The sequence below is a fragment of the Elaeis guineensis genome, chromosome 10 (assembly GCF_000442705.2).
Source record: "Elaeis guineensis isolate ETL-2024a chromosome 10, EG11, whole genome shotgun sequence".
In the NCBI taxonomy this organism is placed as follows: Eukaryota; Viridiplantae; Streptophyta; class Magnoliopsida; order Arecales; family Arecaceae; genus Elaeis; species Elaeis guineensis.
This window is the reverse complement of record NC_026002.2, coordinates 38,365,061-38,383,012: the sequence shown is the minus strand read 5'-3', so window position 1 is coordinate 38,383,012 and position 17,952 is coordinate 38,365,061. Positions and strand designations below refer to the sequence as shown.

The 17,952-nt window shown below is 34.8% G+C and overlaps 1 protein-coding gene across 1 annotated transcript; it reads left to right on the top strand.

Annotated features, from left to right (window-relative positions):
* Positions 1-11,750: 11,750 nt before the first annotated feature.
* Positions 11,751-17,545, top strand: LOC105052415 (cation/H(+) antiporter 15-like). The gene is made up of 3 exons (XM_010933212.4): positions 11,751-12,120; positions 13,515-14,516; positions 16,050-17,545. Exons 1-3 carry the CDS (start codon positions 11,857-11,859, stop codon positions 17,355-17,357), a joined length of 2,574 nt encoding a protein of 857 aa, XP_010931514.1. The 5' UTR covers positions 11,751-11,856; the 3' UTR covers positions 17,358-17,545.
* Positions 17,546-17,952: the final 407 nt, after the last annotated feature.

Sequence of the window (17,952 nt, the reverse complement as noted above, 5' to 3'; positions counted from 1 at the left end):
CAAAGGAGTTGTTACAAGTTCTTCATCAACAAAAAGCTCAGCTAATATTTATTCATCCTCTTAAAAAGCTTTCTCTTTATGTAAATCCAAATTTTCATTAATCTCTAATCAGGTTGGTATGTCATATATGCTTTTAGATATTTTTTTTTGTATGACATGTCAATTACCTCGATACTTTAGATCTTTCAAATATATTACTTGTTTTGCTTGAGTTGCTAATATATACGGCTCATTCTGATACCATGTTCGTACAAAATTTATACTGATAAAGTATGGATTGATATGAATATTAATTTTTTTATTGCTAATATCCCACCATTCACACCAAAATAAGAATATAGAATTACTGGACCTATACTTCAGTTCTATGATATCTATCAGTACATCATAATATTCAATCTCTTCTTCTCTTTCATATCCTATCGTAGCAATCCCACTATTCTGGTTCTGTCGTTGTATCTCAAGCTTTCTTATGTGAAATTTTATTCCTCCAATGATACAGGATGCATAGTGGTTAACCCTTCGATCAGAATCACATGCTAAATCATAGAACTCATCAGACGCACCCTCTTCTCTATTGAAATACTTATATTTCATCTATACTATAATATAAAAAATTATATTGGTTCAAATAATTATTTTTATAATTATTAAAAATAACATATTACTAGTGCAACTTACAAGATCATCAAATCATTTTATAAATTTTTTCTATGTCGATCATCAGCATCCGTAATATTCTCTCTGTATATTATACTCTTATGCTCACTGCAACAAATCATGATTTTTAATTTTACATCGATATAAAAAAATTACTTAGAATATTAAATAGTATGCTAAAATAGTACTTACTCAATAAAATCTTCAATTTCTTCATAATTATTTAGAACATAGAAATGTACTTTGGATAGCTCATTCACGTCCATAAATTCATATCTCCTTCTACCAATGGGTCGAATCATTTGTTTAAATATAGACAGCATCGGTTCATTGTCACCCCATTCGCGGTCTACGTTACAATCTGTATGATTGAATCTTATTTCAATATCATCAAGATATATCGAATAGAATATGACACACTCCGTAGCTATGTATGCTCCGCTATAGATCCTTCAGGTCGTACTTTATTGCGCACATACTTTTTTAGGATATACAAGAATCTATAAATAAAAATAAATTTAAATTTTAGAAATATATTTATATCTTATAACTAATATGACAAAGTGCGTATAATTTTTTTACCTTTCAATATGATACATCCACCGATAATGTATCGGTCCAACCAAAGATAAATAGTCAAATGCATCATAACATCAAAAAATGATGGTAAAATTTTTTTTCTAACTTATAAAGAATGAGTACAATATTCTTCTCAAATTTTTCAAGAAAGTTAATCTTCAATTTTTGATAACACAATTTTTGAAAAAATAATTTCAACTCAATCAATACAGTTTGAACATCACCATTCAAATAGCCATGCATGACCATAGGAAGTAAGCGTTGCATCTCACATGAGAGTCATGACTTTTCATGCTAGAAATATTGCCGTCATTGTTTTCAATACATCGTAATACGTTTGAAGCATATGCGTCAGAAAATTTTATGATTTTGAATCATCCACAGAAACTATTCTTTTCCTCGCCAAACAGCTAATAACATGTAGGTGACATAAAAAATCTATCACCTCGACGAACTAAATGCAACTCCAGTCGTATTCCCATTTTCTACAAATTAAGATGAGCTTTTGTACTATCTTTTATTTTTCTAGAATATTCAATATAGTATTGATAATATTATCACAAATATTCTTCTCAATGTGCATTACATCCAGATTATGATGAAGTAGTAGCTTCTTCCAATATGGTAGTTCGAAAAAAATATTTTGCTTCGTCTAATTCAGCTCAGCTTCAATACGCTTCCGCTTGCGAGTCTAATATTTTCTCAAATTGGATGTTTTCAATGACTTCAAGTTGTTTTAAAACTTCTGCTCCACTTAACTCCTTAGGTGGCAGACACCGATCAGACTTACCATCAAAGTATTGGTTGTAATGAGTCCTCTAAGAATGATTACTAGGTAGAAACCATCGATGACCCATGAAGCATATTTTTCATCCATACTTTAAATGTAAGGAGGATGCATCTCTGTTACATATTGGACATACCAGATATCCTTTGATGCTCCACTCAGATAAGTTTTCATATGCAGAAAAATCATTTGTGGTCCATAAAATTGAAGCATGCATCTTAAAATTTCTTCGACTTACAGAATCATATGTCTATACTCCATTTTTTCATAGCTCCTTCAGATCATTGATTAACGGTCGTAAATATACATCAATTTCATTATCTGATACTTTCGAATCCAAAATCAATAGTGATATAAAAATAAATGGTTCTTTCATGCACTTCCAAGGTGACACATTATATACAACTAGCATCATAGGCCACATGCCGTAGGAAGTACTCAAATTGTTAAAGAGATTAAATCCATCTGTCGCTAGACCAAGTCGGATATTTTACGAGTCACTCACAAATTACAGATGCTTTGCATTGAAGTCTTTTCACACTACGGAGTCGGTCGGATGGCTAAATATGTTTTTCTCTGGAACTCGCTGCTCATGATGCCATCTCATTTTCTTTGCTGTCTTTGTGGACATATACAGCCTTTGAAGTCTTAGAATCAATAAAACATATCTCAAAATCTTTTAAGGTATCTTCTTTCCTTTCTTGTTATCAATTTTATCCCTAGGCTCACCGCATTTTGAACATTCTGTTGCCTGTTCATTATCCTTATAAAATAATATACAGTCATTTTTACAGACATGTATAGGAATATAGCAAAGTCTCAATTTTTGCATATATATTTTTATTTTAGAATACGATATCGAAAGTCTCTCTCCATCGAGAAGAGCTACTTTAATCAATGTCAAATTTTGGTCAAATAACTTTTGACTCCATCATTTCATGATTTTAATATGAAGTAATATTATCAAAAATTCTAACTTGGAAAACTTTGCACAATTTAGATAGAGTGGCTCTCGTGCATCTCTTACAAGCTTTGCAAACTATTCAGAAGTTCCTTCTACCTCAAGTTGGATATTGTATTCATGATCAGAATTGCCTTCAGATGTACTACTATTCATGCGTACATTTGAACAAACATCCTGATGTAAAGCATCCAATAGTTTTTCTATACCATCATGTTCGACAGGTTCAGCAGCATCACTATCATCTTCAATATCGTCATCGTCATGCACAACTTCATTCGGATCACCCTCTCAATGCTATATCCAGCAAGTATACTTCTTATCCATACCATAATGTAGCAGATGCTCTTCAACAAGTGTTATGTGACGATATACCATATTGACACATCTCTAGAATGGATATTTTATCTGACTAGTACTGTGAGTCTCATACCGTGCAAAGTCAATAAAATCTTGAATATTTTTTTGATATTCAGGCAAAAAAATATCTCTATCATTCATCCAACTTTTGTTGATATCCATCTAGTAACAAATATGAAAACCATTAACAACAAAAAAATTTTCAGTGGTATTCATCCGAATCGGATCTCAATCCGAATTTCGGATCGAATTTCGATCCAAATCCAGACATGGATCATTTTATATAAAACAATGCGCATTAAAGAACACAGACTAAACAGTAACACAGAAAATCTTCTTCCACCAATTTAATGAAGCAAAAATGCATGATCCTATCCATTTCAAATCATTGCTAATAGGTGTGGCTCTATTTCTTTCAAAAAAGTAATAATCTTATTATTCTTATAGTTGATATTTTGTTTCATTATTGTAAAAATTTTGATGGTATCTCTCTATAGTTCTCTAAGTATACGACGTAAATATGGTGTCTACTTATCCTATCCACCATATACCAGAAGAATAATGGACAGATAACTGTTGAGTACCAAATAATGAAATAAAATATCAACTATTAATAATAATAAGATTATTTTTTTTTAAAAAAGTTTGAATACGGGATATCCAAGAGTCGATCTTGATTAAGATCGATTCTTGAATGAAAATCTATGGCTGAATGCAATTTAACTATCATCTCTGAACGTACATTCAAAGATGAATTTATAAATCATCAAAAAAGAGTAACTCTATATTAAAATTTTTTCATCAAAAATTTTAGTAGAGTTTTTTTTAAAATAAAAATATTTTTTATATTTAATTATAATAAACAAAAGTATACAAAATAGCACACAAAATAATTAAATTGTAATAAGCAAAAGCACTGTGTATTGTGCTAGTGGAACAAAAAAAATTATAAATTTTAGCAATAACACTAAAAAATTTATGCAACAAATATAAAATAAACTATAAGTAGTTGAGCATGCAAAATAATATTGACGCAAAATAATAACACAAAATCTAATCTCGAGGGCCCAATGATTTTTTATTTTTTTTATTTTAAATATTTTTTATCTAAAAATATTTTTTAAATATTTTTTTCTAAACGAGCTCCGGACTCGGCCACCTACGGCCCCCGCTCCTACGATGCCAGCGCCGTCACCCACCCTGCGCTGCCTGAACTTTGCCCCCGCGACCCCCGCTCCCAAGGTGCCATCGCCATCACCCACCCCTCGCAACCCATCCCCCGCAGTGCCGCCATCCTCTCCAACCCCCCGCAACCTGAATTCCAACTCGAATCCTGATCAGATCTCGATCTGGATCTCAATCCGAATCAAGATCTCGACCCAGATCCCAATCTCGATCCAATTCAGATCGTGATCCAGATTTTATTTTTATTAATCAAATAATAAAATATTTGATTAATATTTTATTTTATTTATTTATTTTTATTTATTCTTTTTTTTCATATTTCTCTCTTCCCTTCCTCCCCCCAACCGTCACCCACCCCTCCCCGACCGACCCCGTCCCTACCATCACCCACCCCTCCTCGATCGATCCCCTCCATCGACCGACCCCCTCCCCAGCCCCTTGGCACTGCCATGTCGCCCTCGACCCCATCCCCGCCCCGTGTCGACCCCGGCCAACCACCCCCATCCTGCAACCCCCTCAACCGATCGACCCCCTCCCCAGCCCCGTGGTGCCGTCAGACGCCCATGGGCCCCCCTGCAACCCCCTCCGCCCCCCGACCCCATCCCCTCCCCCATCTAACCCCCAGCTGCCCACCCCCACCTTGTAACCCACTCTATCGACCGACCCCCTCGCCGACCCTGTGGCACCGCCGGCCGCCCCCCCATAACCCCATCCACCCCTGACCCCATCCCCGCCCCCGTCTCGCCCATGGCCACCCACCCCCACCCTGCAACCCCCTCCGCCGGCCCTGTCGCACCGTCGGCTGCCCATAGCCCCCCCCCCCGCCTCAACCCCCTCCGCCCCTTGGCGGTCTGATTAATCCAAAAAAAAAGGGGTTAGAAGAACCCTTACCTCCGACGGACGGCAATGGCGGCGCGACAATGGTGCGGATGGCGGACGACGGCGGCGACAGTGGAGACAGGCTCACCGGTGGGAAGAGAGGGGGGAGAGCTCGGAGAGGGAGAGGGAGAGAGGAAAGGGAGAGGGGAGAGGGAGAGAGGAGAGGGGAGAGGGGGAAGAAAGAGGGTTTTGCATGAAGGGACGTCGAGTTCACGTGCATTGAATGTAGAACTATTAACGATGCAAATTTTCATCGTTAATACCATTATTAGCGATAAAAAATTATTTTCATCGTCAATAATTTCTATTAAAAAAATTTTCTACTAAAAAAATTTTTTTTGTAAAAAAAATATTGACGATGAAAAAAATTCATCATTAATAACCTTATTAGCAACGAAAATTTGATTTTCATCGTCAATAATTTCTGTCAAAAAAAAATTTTCACTAAAATTTTTTTTTGAAAAAAAAATTACTGGTGATAAAAAAATTCATCGTTAATAATCTTATTAGTAAAGAAATTTTAATTTTTGTCACCAATAATTTTTGCTAAAAAAGTTTTTCACTAAAAAAATTCTCTAAAAAAATTTCATCTAAAAATAAATTAGTTAAATTTTTTTTTCTTTTTAACAATTTTTTTTCAAAAAAATTAAAAAAATTATTTTTAAAATAGTTTTTTTTATGAAAACTATTTTCCTCGCTAATAAAAAATTTTATTTCATTTAACAAATTTTTCATTCATAAAAATTAATTAAAATAATATTTTTAAAATATGATTGCTGATGAAAACTATATTTATATCACAAATATATTTTTTAAAAAATTTGACAAAAAAATTATTTTTAGATTTTTTTCATCAAGAAAATTTTTCATCCAAAAAATTTAACAAAAAAATGACATTAAAAAATATTTATGATGAAAAATAAAATTAATTTTCTTTTATTTAAAAAATTTTTGATCTAAAAATTTTTTTAAAATAATTTCATCAAAAAAATTATTTTTTTATTAATCAAAAAAATTATATAAATAGTTAATTTATGATTTTTTCTTCAAAAAAAAATTTTTCTCTCAAAAAAATTACGCACATAAAAAATATAATTATGATGAAAAATTTAATTTATATTGTTAATAATTATTATAAAAATAGCTCTTCGACTTTCGTAGTGAAATGGACACTATGGGAGATCGTAGTTGTGAGGTCTTCGATCTCCAAGAAGCTCATCTTCTTCTTGGAGTTCTCATTTCGAAAGTAAGAGTACAAGAATATCATGACAATTATGAGATCGCGAGAAAAATCTATCAAGATTGAGATTTGAAACATAGGATAGGGATAAAAAGTTAGAGGTCTAGAAGCTCGTATATTGCATGCATATAAAGATCGAGCTTAAGAAATTCGTTAAGAATTGTGTCAGCATCAAAGATCTAGCAATTAACCAGAATCAAAGCAGACCTGTGGATAGTGCAAGTTGTATTATAAAGCACAAGCTCATATTTATGCTTTACATTATTAGAAAGATAAATGCTCGTATTATTTATCTTCTCATGATTGAAACTCCTACAGAGGTATATTTGAGCGTCGATCAATATGAAAAGTGTGGTACCTTTGGAGATTGTAGAAGCCATGCTAGAATGCGCTATTTAACTATATGATTTCTGCATAAAAGGAGATTCCTTTCATGCAGCTTAAGACAGATACTCTATCAGAAAGATTCGTTGATATCACTAGTAACAGTGACAGTGATGAGCAAATAAATTTTACGTCACAAATAAATATATAGCTCATTTCATTCAAAAGGTCTATTCATTTTAATTTACAAATAATAATTAATTTTTGATTTTTTTAAATTTATGATTTTTTTAACTATTAGTGGTGAAAATTTTTCAACAAAAATAATTAAGTATTTATTATAAAACTTTTATTTTCATCGTAAATACTTTATTATTTATGATGAAAAATTTTCATCGTAAATAATAACCAACTTTTAATTTTTTTAAAATTTTTGATTTTATTTAATTATTAGTAATAAAAATATTTTCATCATAAATAATAAAGTATTTATGATAAAAATAAAAATTTCATCATAAATAATAGTTATTTATGATGAAAAAGTTTTATCACAAATAATAAGCAACTTTTGATTTTTTTTTAAATTATTATTTTTCTTAAATATTGGCAATGAAACTATTTTTGTCGTAAATAATATATTATTTATGATGAAAATTTTTTTCATCATAAAAAGAGATTATTTAAGATGAAAATTTTTCATCACAAATAGTAAGTAATTTTTAATTTTTTTTAATTTTTTAAATTTTTAATTTTTTTAACTATTGGTGATGAAAATATTTTCATCATAAATAATTTAATAATTTATGATGAAAATAAATTTTTGTTGCAAATATCCAATTATTTATGACTAAAAATTTTCATCACAAATAATTTATATTTTTTTATAATTTTTAAATTTTTTATTTTTTTGAAATATTGATGATGAAAATATTTTCATCATAAATAATGAGTATTTATGATGAAAATTATTTTTTATGATAAATACTAAATTATTTATGATATAATATTTTTATTATAAATAATTTATAATTTTAAAATTTTTAAAATTTCTTATTTTTTTGAAATATTGGTGATGAAATATTTTTAATCATAAAGAATTGAATATTTATGACAGAAAGAGCTATTCATCATAAATACTTAATTATTTATGATGTAATATTTTTATAATAAATTATCTATAATTTTTAAATTTTTTATTTTTTTAAAATATTGATGATGAAATATTTTCATTAGGAATAAGTTTATTGCTAACAAAAAATATTTTTTTATCATAAATACTTAAATTATTTATGATTAAAATATTTTTATTGCTAATATTTAAAAATTTAAAATAAAAAAATAATATATTATTTATGATGAAAATATTCATTGCAAATAATGAGTATTTACGATGAAATTTTTTTCTGTCGCTGATAGTAACTATTTGTGATGAAAAAATATTTTCATCATAAATATTTTATTATTTATGATAAATTTAGTTTTTCATCGTAAATATTTTTATTGATGATGAAAATTATTTTCATCACAATAATTCTGTCGCAAAAATATATTTTTTTTATAGTATCTCTTGATTGTAGTACGAATATTTTCCCTATGAGGGTCCTCTAGATAGTGATCCCACCATCAATCCTTTAAGTTGTCTGGTAAATCCGACAACTAGAGCTTGGGCAATTGCATAGTCAAAGGTATTTTGTTTAGTTTTGTAGGCTGTGCTGACTATGGTCATTTCTTAAAGAAGATTTAGAATATGATATTCTGTCATTTCGTCTATGTTCTATTTATAGATGGAGCCTCTAGAGTATTGTGCTTGTTTAAATTGAGATCTTTCTTCAAAGAGCGTATTTGGAAAGGTTGGTCTAAGATAATAATTTTTTTCCACCTTTCTCCAGTTTTGTATTTTGTTTATTTTTAATTCATCTTCTTCAGTTATTTCTGTTTCATCTTCACTTTCATCTATTTGTCCTAGAATAGCTATTGATTTTCTCTTGGAATATTGTTTTGGAGTATCTTAAATAACTAAGTCTTGTAAAGTTTCTAATTTTGCAAGTCTTTCATATATTTTTTTTTACTATATTAGGCTTTATTAATTATGGTATATATTTTCAGGGAATCTCATGAGGCTTGAACATAAGTGATTCACTTGTCGATCCATTTTTCTTTTCATTTTTGACCAAATTTTCTATCCTGATTAATTGATCTCCTATGATTTTTAGATTTTAATTTGTAAAATTATTTTATTCTATGATATTTTTTATGTCTTTTTCAGTCGATGGTTTTTATAGATCCATTTTTGTTTTGAAAGGTGATACAATAGCCTGAGCATCTTTTACTAAAATTTGGATTTCCTATAAAAATGGGTGAATATTTTCTATTACCCTACCTTTTCCATCTTGCCATTAAAGTATTATCTTATTTTTGATCAATTATTTATTTTAACATCAAAGAAATTAACATGGACTTGGGATCTCTTAACAAAGTCCAAGTATTCTTCTTGTATTTCCTTTCTATGGGTTTCTCCAAAGTTTCTAAAAAACCATTTTCTTTTTTTTTTTTATTTTCTTCTACATAGAATTCCATTTTTAATCTATCCTTATTTATTTCAAAATTGATTGTAATGGTATATAACTTAAGGTTTTGGTTTTCAGTTATTTGAGAATAAGTAGGTGATAGCGGTGGAGATTCTTTTTCATCACCCTTTTCTATATATTGTGGTTGTGGTATATTTTGGCTATTCTTGACATTCTCTATAGATCTATTATGGGTGTCCTAGTAATACTAGGGATTAAGGAGCGTGAACTCCTATTAGCTAGTGGATCCTATCTTTTCTCTACTGTCTTGAAGGTTTAGTCTATGAAATCTTATTACCACATCCCCATCCGGGTGTGCAGTAATGGTTTCTACAATACTTTTATCTACCTGAGTGGCTGGCACTGTTGTTTCTAAACCAATCCTTAGGAAGACTATTTGGTCCCAGACTAATGTTTTTGCGATATGAACGTTGCTATTGTTTGGGTTTGTTTGAAAATAGGTTGTTTTTCCTATAATTCTTTTGTTCTTTGTCCCTATATGATTTAAAGTATTTACCGTCTTGTAATAGACTCTGTAAATCATTGCAACAGGATATGATCCAGGCAACATCTTAAAACCATATAAGTTGATATTTAACTCTAATGCTCTCATAAAATTCTTGTCATTCATTTTGATAGTTGTATATGAGCTACAATTGAAATAAACCGGTCCATCATACAGACTAGTTTCAAGCATTTCTAGAGTGAATTTTGAAAGTCTACAAACCTGCCATCCCTGAGGCATAATAGGGTAGTAGTATTGAGGTCACGCCTAACTAAGGGTTTGATTGCCACTTGAACTAGTCCTATGTGGATGGACTCATACTTGATTCTTTGAGTTTTTATCATTTCTTTAGACAATAATGGAATGATCTCATGATCATTCATTATTGATATTGTTTTGTCTACTACTCTGATCATTGGATCAAAGATAATCTTGAAACCTCCATGCTTGTAGATGGAGTTCTTTGCCACTTTTTGGATAGACCGGTTATCTATTTGTCTTTCTTCATCTATATTATTGCCCAATTTACCTCTAAAAGATGAGCTTGTTGAATAAGATCTGAATAAAAAATTTATTTTTGAAATAGTGTCTATTCCTCTTGGACTGTCAACAGTTTATACCAAGTAACACGGCCAATACATGGTCTAAAAATGGCTATGCAACTTAGGGTTAGACAACAGAAAAAGATATTATTTTCAAAACTATCTTCTTGTTGCTACCTCCTTCAATCTTCTAGCACCAATACCATTATGTCCCAAATGATATTGAAAAATAGAAAGAAGGGTAGAACAGTTATTAAAAGATTGTTAAAATTTGCTAGAACAAAAATAATAAATGAGATGAACAATATGTCACCATATATATATTAGTATTATATTAATATAATATTAATATTTTAATATAATAAATTTATTAATATAGATATATAATATTAATATATTAATATAAATACTATATTAATAGTAATAAAAATATTATGTTAGTATAAATATTAAAATAATATTAATAAATTATAAATATTATCATACATATATATTAATATTAATATTATGATAATATTAATATTATATTATATTAATTTTATAAAGAGGAGAAAATAGAGATCTTGGTATATATCACTATTCAATATTTTATCTTAACCATCTATTGATATTTTGTATAATTTCAGTTATGAATCTTAAAAAGATATTTTTGAAAAAAAAAATCATCAATTTCTATCCCATAAAAAATCTCAAAATCTACCTTTTCTATAAATTTTTATTTTCTATAAAATGTGAAAAGTATCTTTTGAATGAAAGAGATTTTTTTTTTCTTTTTCTTTAAAACTCTAAGCTTTGTTAGTTTACTATAGGTCACATGAGATATAAAGCTGTTCTACAATATCTTTTTTTTCTCCGATCATATAATTAAAATAATTTCTTTATTATGTATCATCATCTATCTAGACCAAATTTACCAATCTTCTTATCTTCTAACACCTAAAATTATTACAATCGTTTGTACCTACGTATCCTACTTATCAAGCTATATAAAAACGAAGGGCTATAATCGCGGGCATGCACAGCCATATACGGTGCGCGCCAAAGGACACGGCACCTTCAAATTTGACCTCGAGCACGGTCTCCCAGGCAAAAGAATCGCAATCCTCTTCGCTTTTTTTTTAAATTTTTTTTGGTAAGAATCCTCCTCGCCTTTGCCAACCCCAAAAATCACCTTCTCTCCAAGCGTTTGCCCTCCTCTCCCTCTCACCCCCTCCAAACAAAGTGACCCCCCGACCTGCCCCCAATTTCTCCAGCTTAACGAGAGCCAATGGAGGATTCGAACACGGGGAAGAACAGCAGCTCGCCATTCCTGTACGTAGAAACCAATGAAGGAAACAACTCGATGCTTGTTCCCGTCGTGTGCTACGCTCCAATTATGAGCACCAAGACAGGCGTGTGGCTTGAAGATAGCTTCTTAACATTCCCCTTCCCCCTCTTCCTCTTCCAATGCTTGCTTATTATTGCCACCACACGAGCCATCGACTTCCTCCTCCGCCCACTTCGTCAGCCTCGCTACATCTCCGAGATCGTGGTAATTGATTAACCTACTGCATGCATCAACCAAATCCTTCTTTTTTACTAATTAACCATGTATCTACCATCGTTAAAAAAAATAAGTTTTTTGAAATCTAAGAGTATAAATTCTTTCTGGATTTGTCTGTTATTTTCGAAATATTTTTTTCTCTATAGAAAACAAAATACACCACCAGCGATTGATTCTTGAAAATATATTTAAAATTCTCCCATCTTACAAATATCATAATTCCACCATTCCTAGAAATTAATTGTAATCCAAATATGCGCAAGTAGGAAATAGGAATCCCCCACCATACTCAATTCTAGATTCTGATTGAACATATAAGAAATTTAGAAATCAAATATGGAAGTATAGAAAATTTCAGAATTTTCAAGAATTTTGATTGATCACATAAGAATTTAGAAATAAAATTTGGCCACGTAGAAATTGTGATCGTAAGTTATTTTTCTGAGATCTTGTATATGAGTTTTTTAACCAAAAAAAGGCATTTTCCATTTTTTCATAATATATGACCTATCTTTCTCGATTGTTCAAAAAGAAAGACAACATAAAAAAAAAAAAAAGATAGGTTGCTTTTACAAAGTCAACATGATAAAAATTAAAAAATTCCTCTCAAAATAAATTATAGCATTATTATTTAAATGATAATTTATAATATATATTAATTTCTATTTTTATTCTTTCACTCAAATGTGCATCATACTTTGTGGTTAATGTGCATTCATAGTTTGCGGTTGTAGGGAGAATTTTACACCCATCAGCAATTTTAATAATTCAAGCTGTAAATCAAGAAACGGAACTATTCCATATAAACTACAATATTTAAAATATCATTGTCTTGTCACCACATCAATTCCTTTTTTTTATATGGAATGCTTGCTGCAGTTTTGATTGGGTTTCCCGTTGACCTCATGCGTAAAATTGTAATGCTTTGTATATCTATATATCTGTTGTATGCTGTAATTTAATTGGCTCCATATGGGACCCTTCTTTGTAAGTTACATCTTGTGCTATGGTGCAAACTATTTTCCTATGGAAGAAGAAAGAAATAAAACATCTCTATCGGAAAAAATTACGCGTCTTTAATTGATGTCAGTAGTCTATGTGTGAAGTCCTTCAAAAATCAATATTGTTTCATTAAAACTACGTAATATTCCAGAGAACTTATTATATTATCATCCAGAGATTTCAAAACTTATGGTATTTTTTTACGATATATGGTTTAGATCTCTGATTGCATGTATCAGTACCTTTATATTTTGGATTTCTGACTTAAATCATTAAATTTTACAGACGGGGGTAAAATCCAAAATCCCTTTTTTTTTTTACCAATTAACAGACTCGGCACACGGTATAAATAATTAACTCACGTCCAATTAATGGAGCAGGGTGGGTTCGTGTTGAGCTCGTCGGTGATGGGACAGATCCCGGGTTTCAGCCAGAACGTGTTCCCGTTGTCGAGCCTGCTGACCCTGGACGGCGTGGCCCACCTGGGCCTCATCTACTACATCTTCGTGGCGGGCATCCAGATGGACGTGGACTCGCTCAGGGCCCGAGAAATCCGACCGTTAGGGTTCGCCGCGGCGTGCATGCTGCCACCGCTGGCCATCACGTGGAAGCTGGGCGCCAAGGTCCACCATCTCTTCGGGGAGAGCACCCAGAAGGGCGCCTTCCTCGCCTTCCTCGGCGTCGCGGTCATCGTGACCGCCTTCTCGGTGCTGGCCCGCATCCTCGCGGAGATGAAGCTGATCGGCTCCGACGTGGGACGGATCTCTCTCTCGTCCGCCAGCCTCACCAACAGCGTGACGTGGATGGTGCTGGCGACGGCGATGGCGCTCGCGCGGGAAGGAGGCAAGGAGATGGAGAAGTCGATCTACGCGATGGTGTCGGGGGTCGCGTTCTACGTGGCGTGCCGGTGCCTGGTGCGGCCGGTGGTGGTGTGGTTGGCGCGGCAGACGCCGGAGGGGGAGGAGGTGGACGAGCTGCACATGTGCGGGATCCTGGTGGGGGTGATGGCGGCGGCGTTCACGGCGGACGCCATCGGGATGCACGCCATCTACGGGGCCTTCCTGCTGGGTCTGATGGTGCCCAACGGGCAGTTCGGGGAGGCCATCGCGGACAAGGTGGAAGACTTGGTGATGGGGCTGATGATGCCGCTCTTCTTGGTGCTTAGCGGGATCAGGACGGACTTGTCCCGCATTCAGAGTTGGCAGGGGGTGGCGTTGTTGGTGCTCATGGTGTTCGCCTCGGTGGCGTCCAAGGTGGCGGCCAGTGTACTCGTGGCCGCTTTCTATAAGATGCCTCTCCATGATGGCGTGACCGTGGGACTGCTCGCGAACTGCAAGGGGGTCACCGAGCTGGTCCTCCTTGACATCGCCAAGGATTCCCATGTACGTATATAGCATACCTCCTATCGTTTCTCCCATTACTTATTGCCTGTATATCTTATATTACGATATATTTTTAATGTTAAGTCAAATAATATATTGTAATTGTGATGATTACTGATATATCTGTACATTATAGTATCTAATCTATCTCTAATGTATTGTATTTTTTATTGTATATAAAAATACGGTCACATATTGTATTAGTATATATCGTTTAACAATCTTCTTAGACATTTGATATATTATTGACAAATAGCATACACATCTACATGATATTATGATTTTATTTTTGTGCAGGATAGATGATGTGATATATATTGATAAACATTTATTATTATAAAGCTTATAAGATTGCACAATATGTTACATGATTAATTATAATAATAATATATAGAATACAAAATACATGATATGGTGTACATACTATCATTATTTTCTATGATAAACAACATATAAAAACTATAGTAAAATTTTGATATACTTTATGTTAATCGATTTAATATATGACACTATTTTTTATCATTATTTTTAGGTATATATTTTGCACTAGCAAAAATGACATCTAAACCCACCCGGTACGTACGGTTTTATCTCTTTTTTGGAAACTCAGTACTCATTCAAATAAGTAACTCTACAACCAATTAAGTTATTGGACATGAGAGTATGAACTGAGATAGAAAAACGATAATCATCCTTACCTCCCATTATAGAAAATCAAATTTAGACCAAATTGAATATTTTTTTTCTGACAATAAAATTGAAAATTTTGTTTCGACACCTATTACTCTCTAATCAATTAATATTATGGATTTCTTCTTCGTCAAAAGTTATAATTTGGCAAGAAGAAATAAGTGTCCAAATTATCCAATTTCTTCTCGGATGGTATCAACTATCATATATTTTCAAATATAAAATATTTTACAACTGCAGATAGAACAAAATTATCAAACTATAGTTTATTAATCTGGAATAGATAAAGCTAATGTAAACAATAATCTTCTTCTTATTAATATAAGAAATTTCTCATTTCAATTCCATCCCAGTTTTGATTCTATTTTGAAAATTTCTTTAGATTTTTAAGAAAGGAAAAAACCATGGACTCAAGTCCATTACAGCCCTCAAAATTCCTGGACGCTAATCCTTTCTTTTACCCCCATGCATCTCTCCTATCCTTCCATGCTTTAGATACATTATTCGTCCAAAATGCTAATGCTAAATAAATGGTACGTGCTCTTTTTCACCACAAAATTAAATTGTATTCTAAGTTCTAATAAGAAAAATGAGCAATTGAGAGTCGAGCAAGGTTAAGTTAGACGGTCAATATGGTCATTCTTCAGCCGAGATTTTGTGGAAAATTTCTTTCCATTTCCCATGTCATTCTGGTCCGAAACCAAATTCTTTTTTTTTTTTTTTGATGAAAAGAGAGATGATGATACTGCCTCTTTATTTATTCAGAAAAACCATGTACATTCCATTTGAGAGCTGAAACCAAATTCTTATCATCTCCTCTGTTCCCATCTTATGGACTATTAGATCATCGAGGACCAGACCTACACCATACTGGTGTTGATGTCGGTGTTGGTGACGGTGGCGGTGAGCCCGCTGATGACGAAGGTGGTGAAGCCGGTGCGGCGGCTGGTGTCCTACAAGCGGCGGACCATCTGGTGGTCCAACCCGGACTCGGAGCTCCGCATCCTTGCTTGCGTTCACACCCCCCGCCAGGTCCCTGCCCTCATCTCTCTCCTCGATATCTCCCACCCCACCAAGAGCTCCCCAATCTTTGTGTGCGCCCTCCACCTCGTTGAGCTCACTGGCCGCACCGCCGCCTTGCTCGTCGTCAACTCCGCTGCCCCCACCGCCGCCGCCAAGGACCACCACCACCAGCAGCACATCCCCTCCCTCGGCCGCATCCAGGCCCAGTCCGACGCCATCACCCACGCCTTCGTGAGCTACGAGCAGCGCGCCGGCGGCGTCACCGCCCAGTGCCTCACTGCCTTCTCTCCCTACGCCACCATGCACGAGGACGTCTTCGCCGTCGGCGAGGACCGCCACGCCGCCTTCATCGTTCTCCCCTTCCACATGCACCAGACCGTCGACGGCGGCATGGAGGTCGACCACCGGGCGATCCGTGGGGTGAACGAGGCCATCCTCACGGGCGCCCCGTGCTCGATTGGCATCCTCGTCGACCGGGGCCTCGGCGCCAGCGGCCACCGCGAGTCCAGGTACCGGGTGGCAGTGCTTTTCTTCGGTGGGCCCGACGACCGGGAGGCGCTGGCGTTCGCGGCGCGCATGGTGGGACACCCGAGGATCAACCTCACGGTGGTCCGCTTCGTCTACGGGGATGGGAGTAGCCGGCAGCAGCAGAACCACCACGAGAGGGCGGCTGGGAGAAGGTCGCCGAGGGCGGAGAAGGTGCTGACGATAATGAGCGAGGAGGACAGGGAGCGGCAGCTGGACGAGGAGCGCCTAAGAGAGTTCCGGGCGAGGTGGGGCGGGGACATGGTGGAGTACGAGGAGGTGGTGGCGACCAACGCGGAGGAGACAATGGCAGCGATGAAACGGGTGGATGAGAGGGGCCGCGACCTCTTCGTGGTGGGGATGGGGCATGGGCTGGAGTCGCCGCTGACCGAGGGAATGAACGAGTGGAGCGAGTTCCCGGAGCTGGGTCCCATCGGGGACCTACTGGCGTCGGCGGATTTCGAGGCCACGGCGTCGGTGTTGGTGGTGCAGCAGACCGGCGCGCGAGGCGGAGGACCGGCGGTCGACATGCTTATGTCGCCGGACAGTCCTGGGAAGTTGGGAAGGCCGTTTGGCAATAAGCGTGACGGTGATCGAGCGTGAAACTTTTTGGGACACGAAATTGGCCGGTTTTCATGGCTCCAACTTTGTTCATAGCTTGTATTCTAGCGCATAAGAGTAGGATGGTGATGGGTTTTTTCCTTAAAACCAAAAATTTTAAATTATTTTAGAATAAATATATTTATGAGCATATGTAAATAAAATGTTGAATGATTAAGAACAAATATCTCTCACAGATAGATCCCATATAATTAGCAATATATACTGCCTTCCAATCTCCAGCTATATTAATTTCTTTATATATATGTTTTATTTAAGAAGACTGAATAGGTAATGATTTTATTCTTTAACAATTATTTCAAAGGATGAATGGTGGTCTCTTGCACAAGTTGAATCAACAAGTCACATAGCAGCAAACAAAAATTCTTCTGATGTAGTTTATTTTATTATTTCAATTTTGAATCGTCACCTTAGTTCCACCAAACAAATGGATGGGAAAAATACATAACGTTGACTATGTTCACATAGAATAGGAAATGAAAGGATTTATAGCAAGGGTCATCGGAAATGTTGACCGTTTGACTTACCATCGTTTGCCTTCTTGGCCGACTGGCCGTCTCCTGCCTGGGTCATGAAA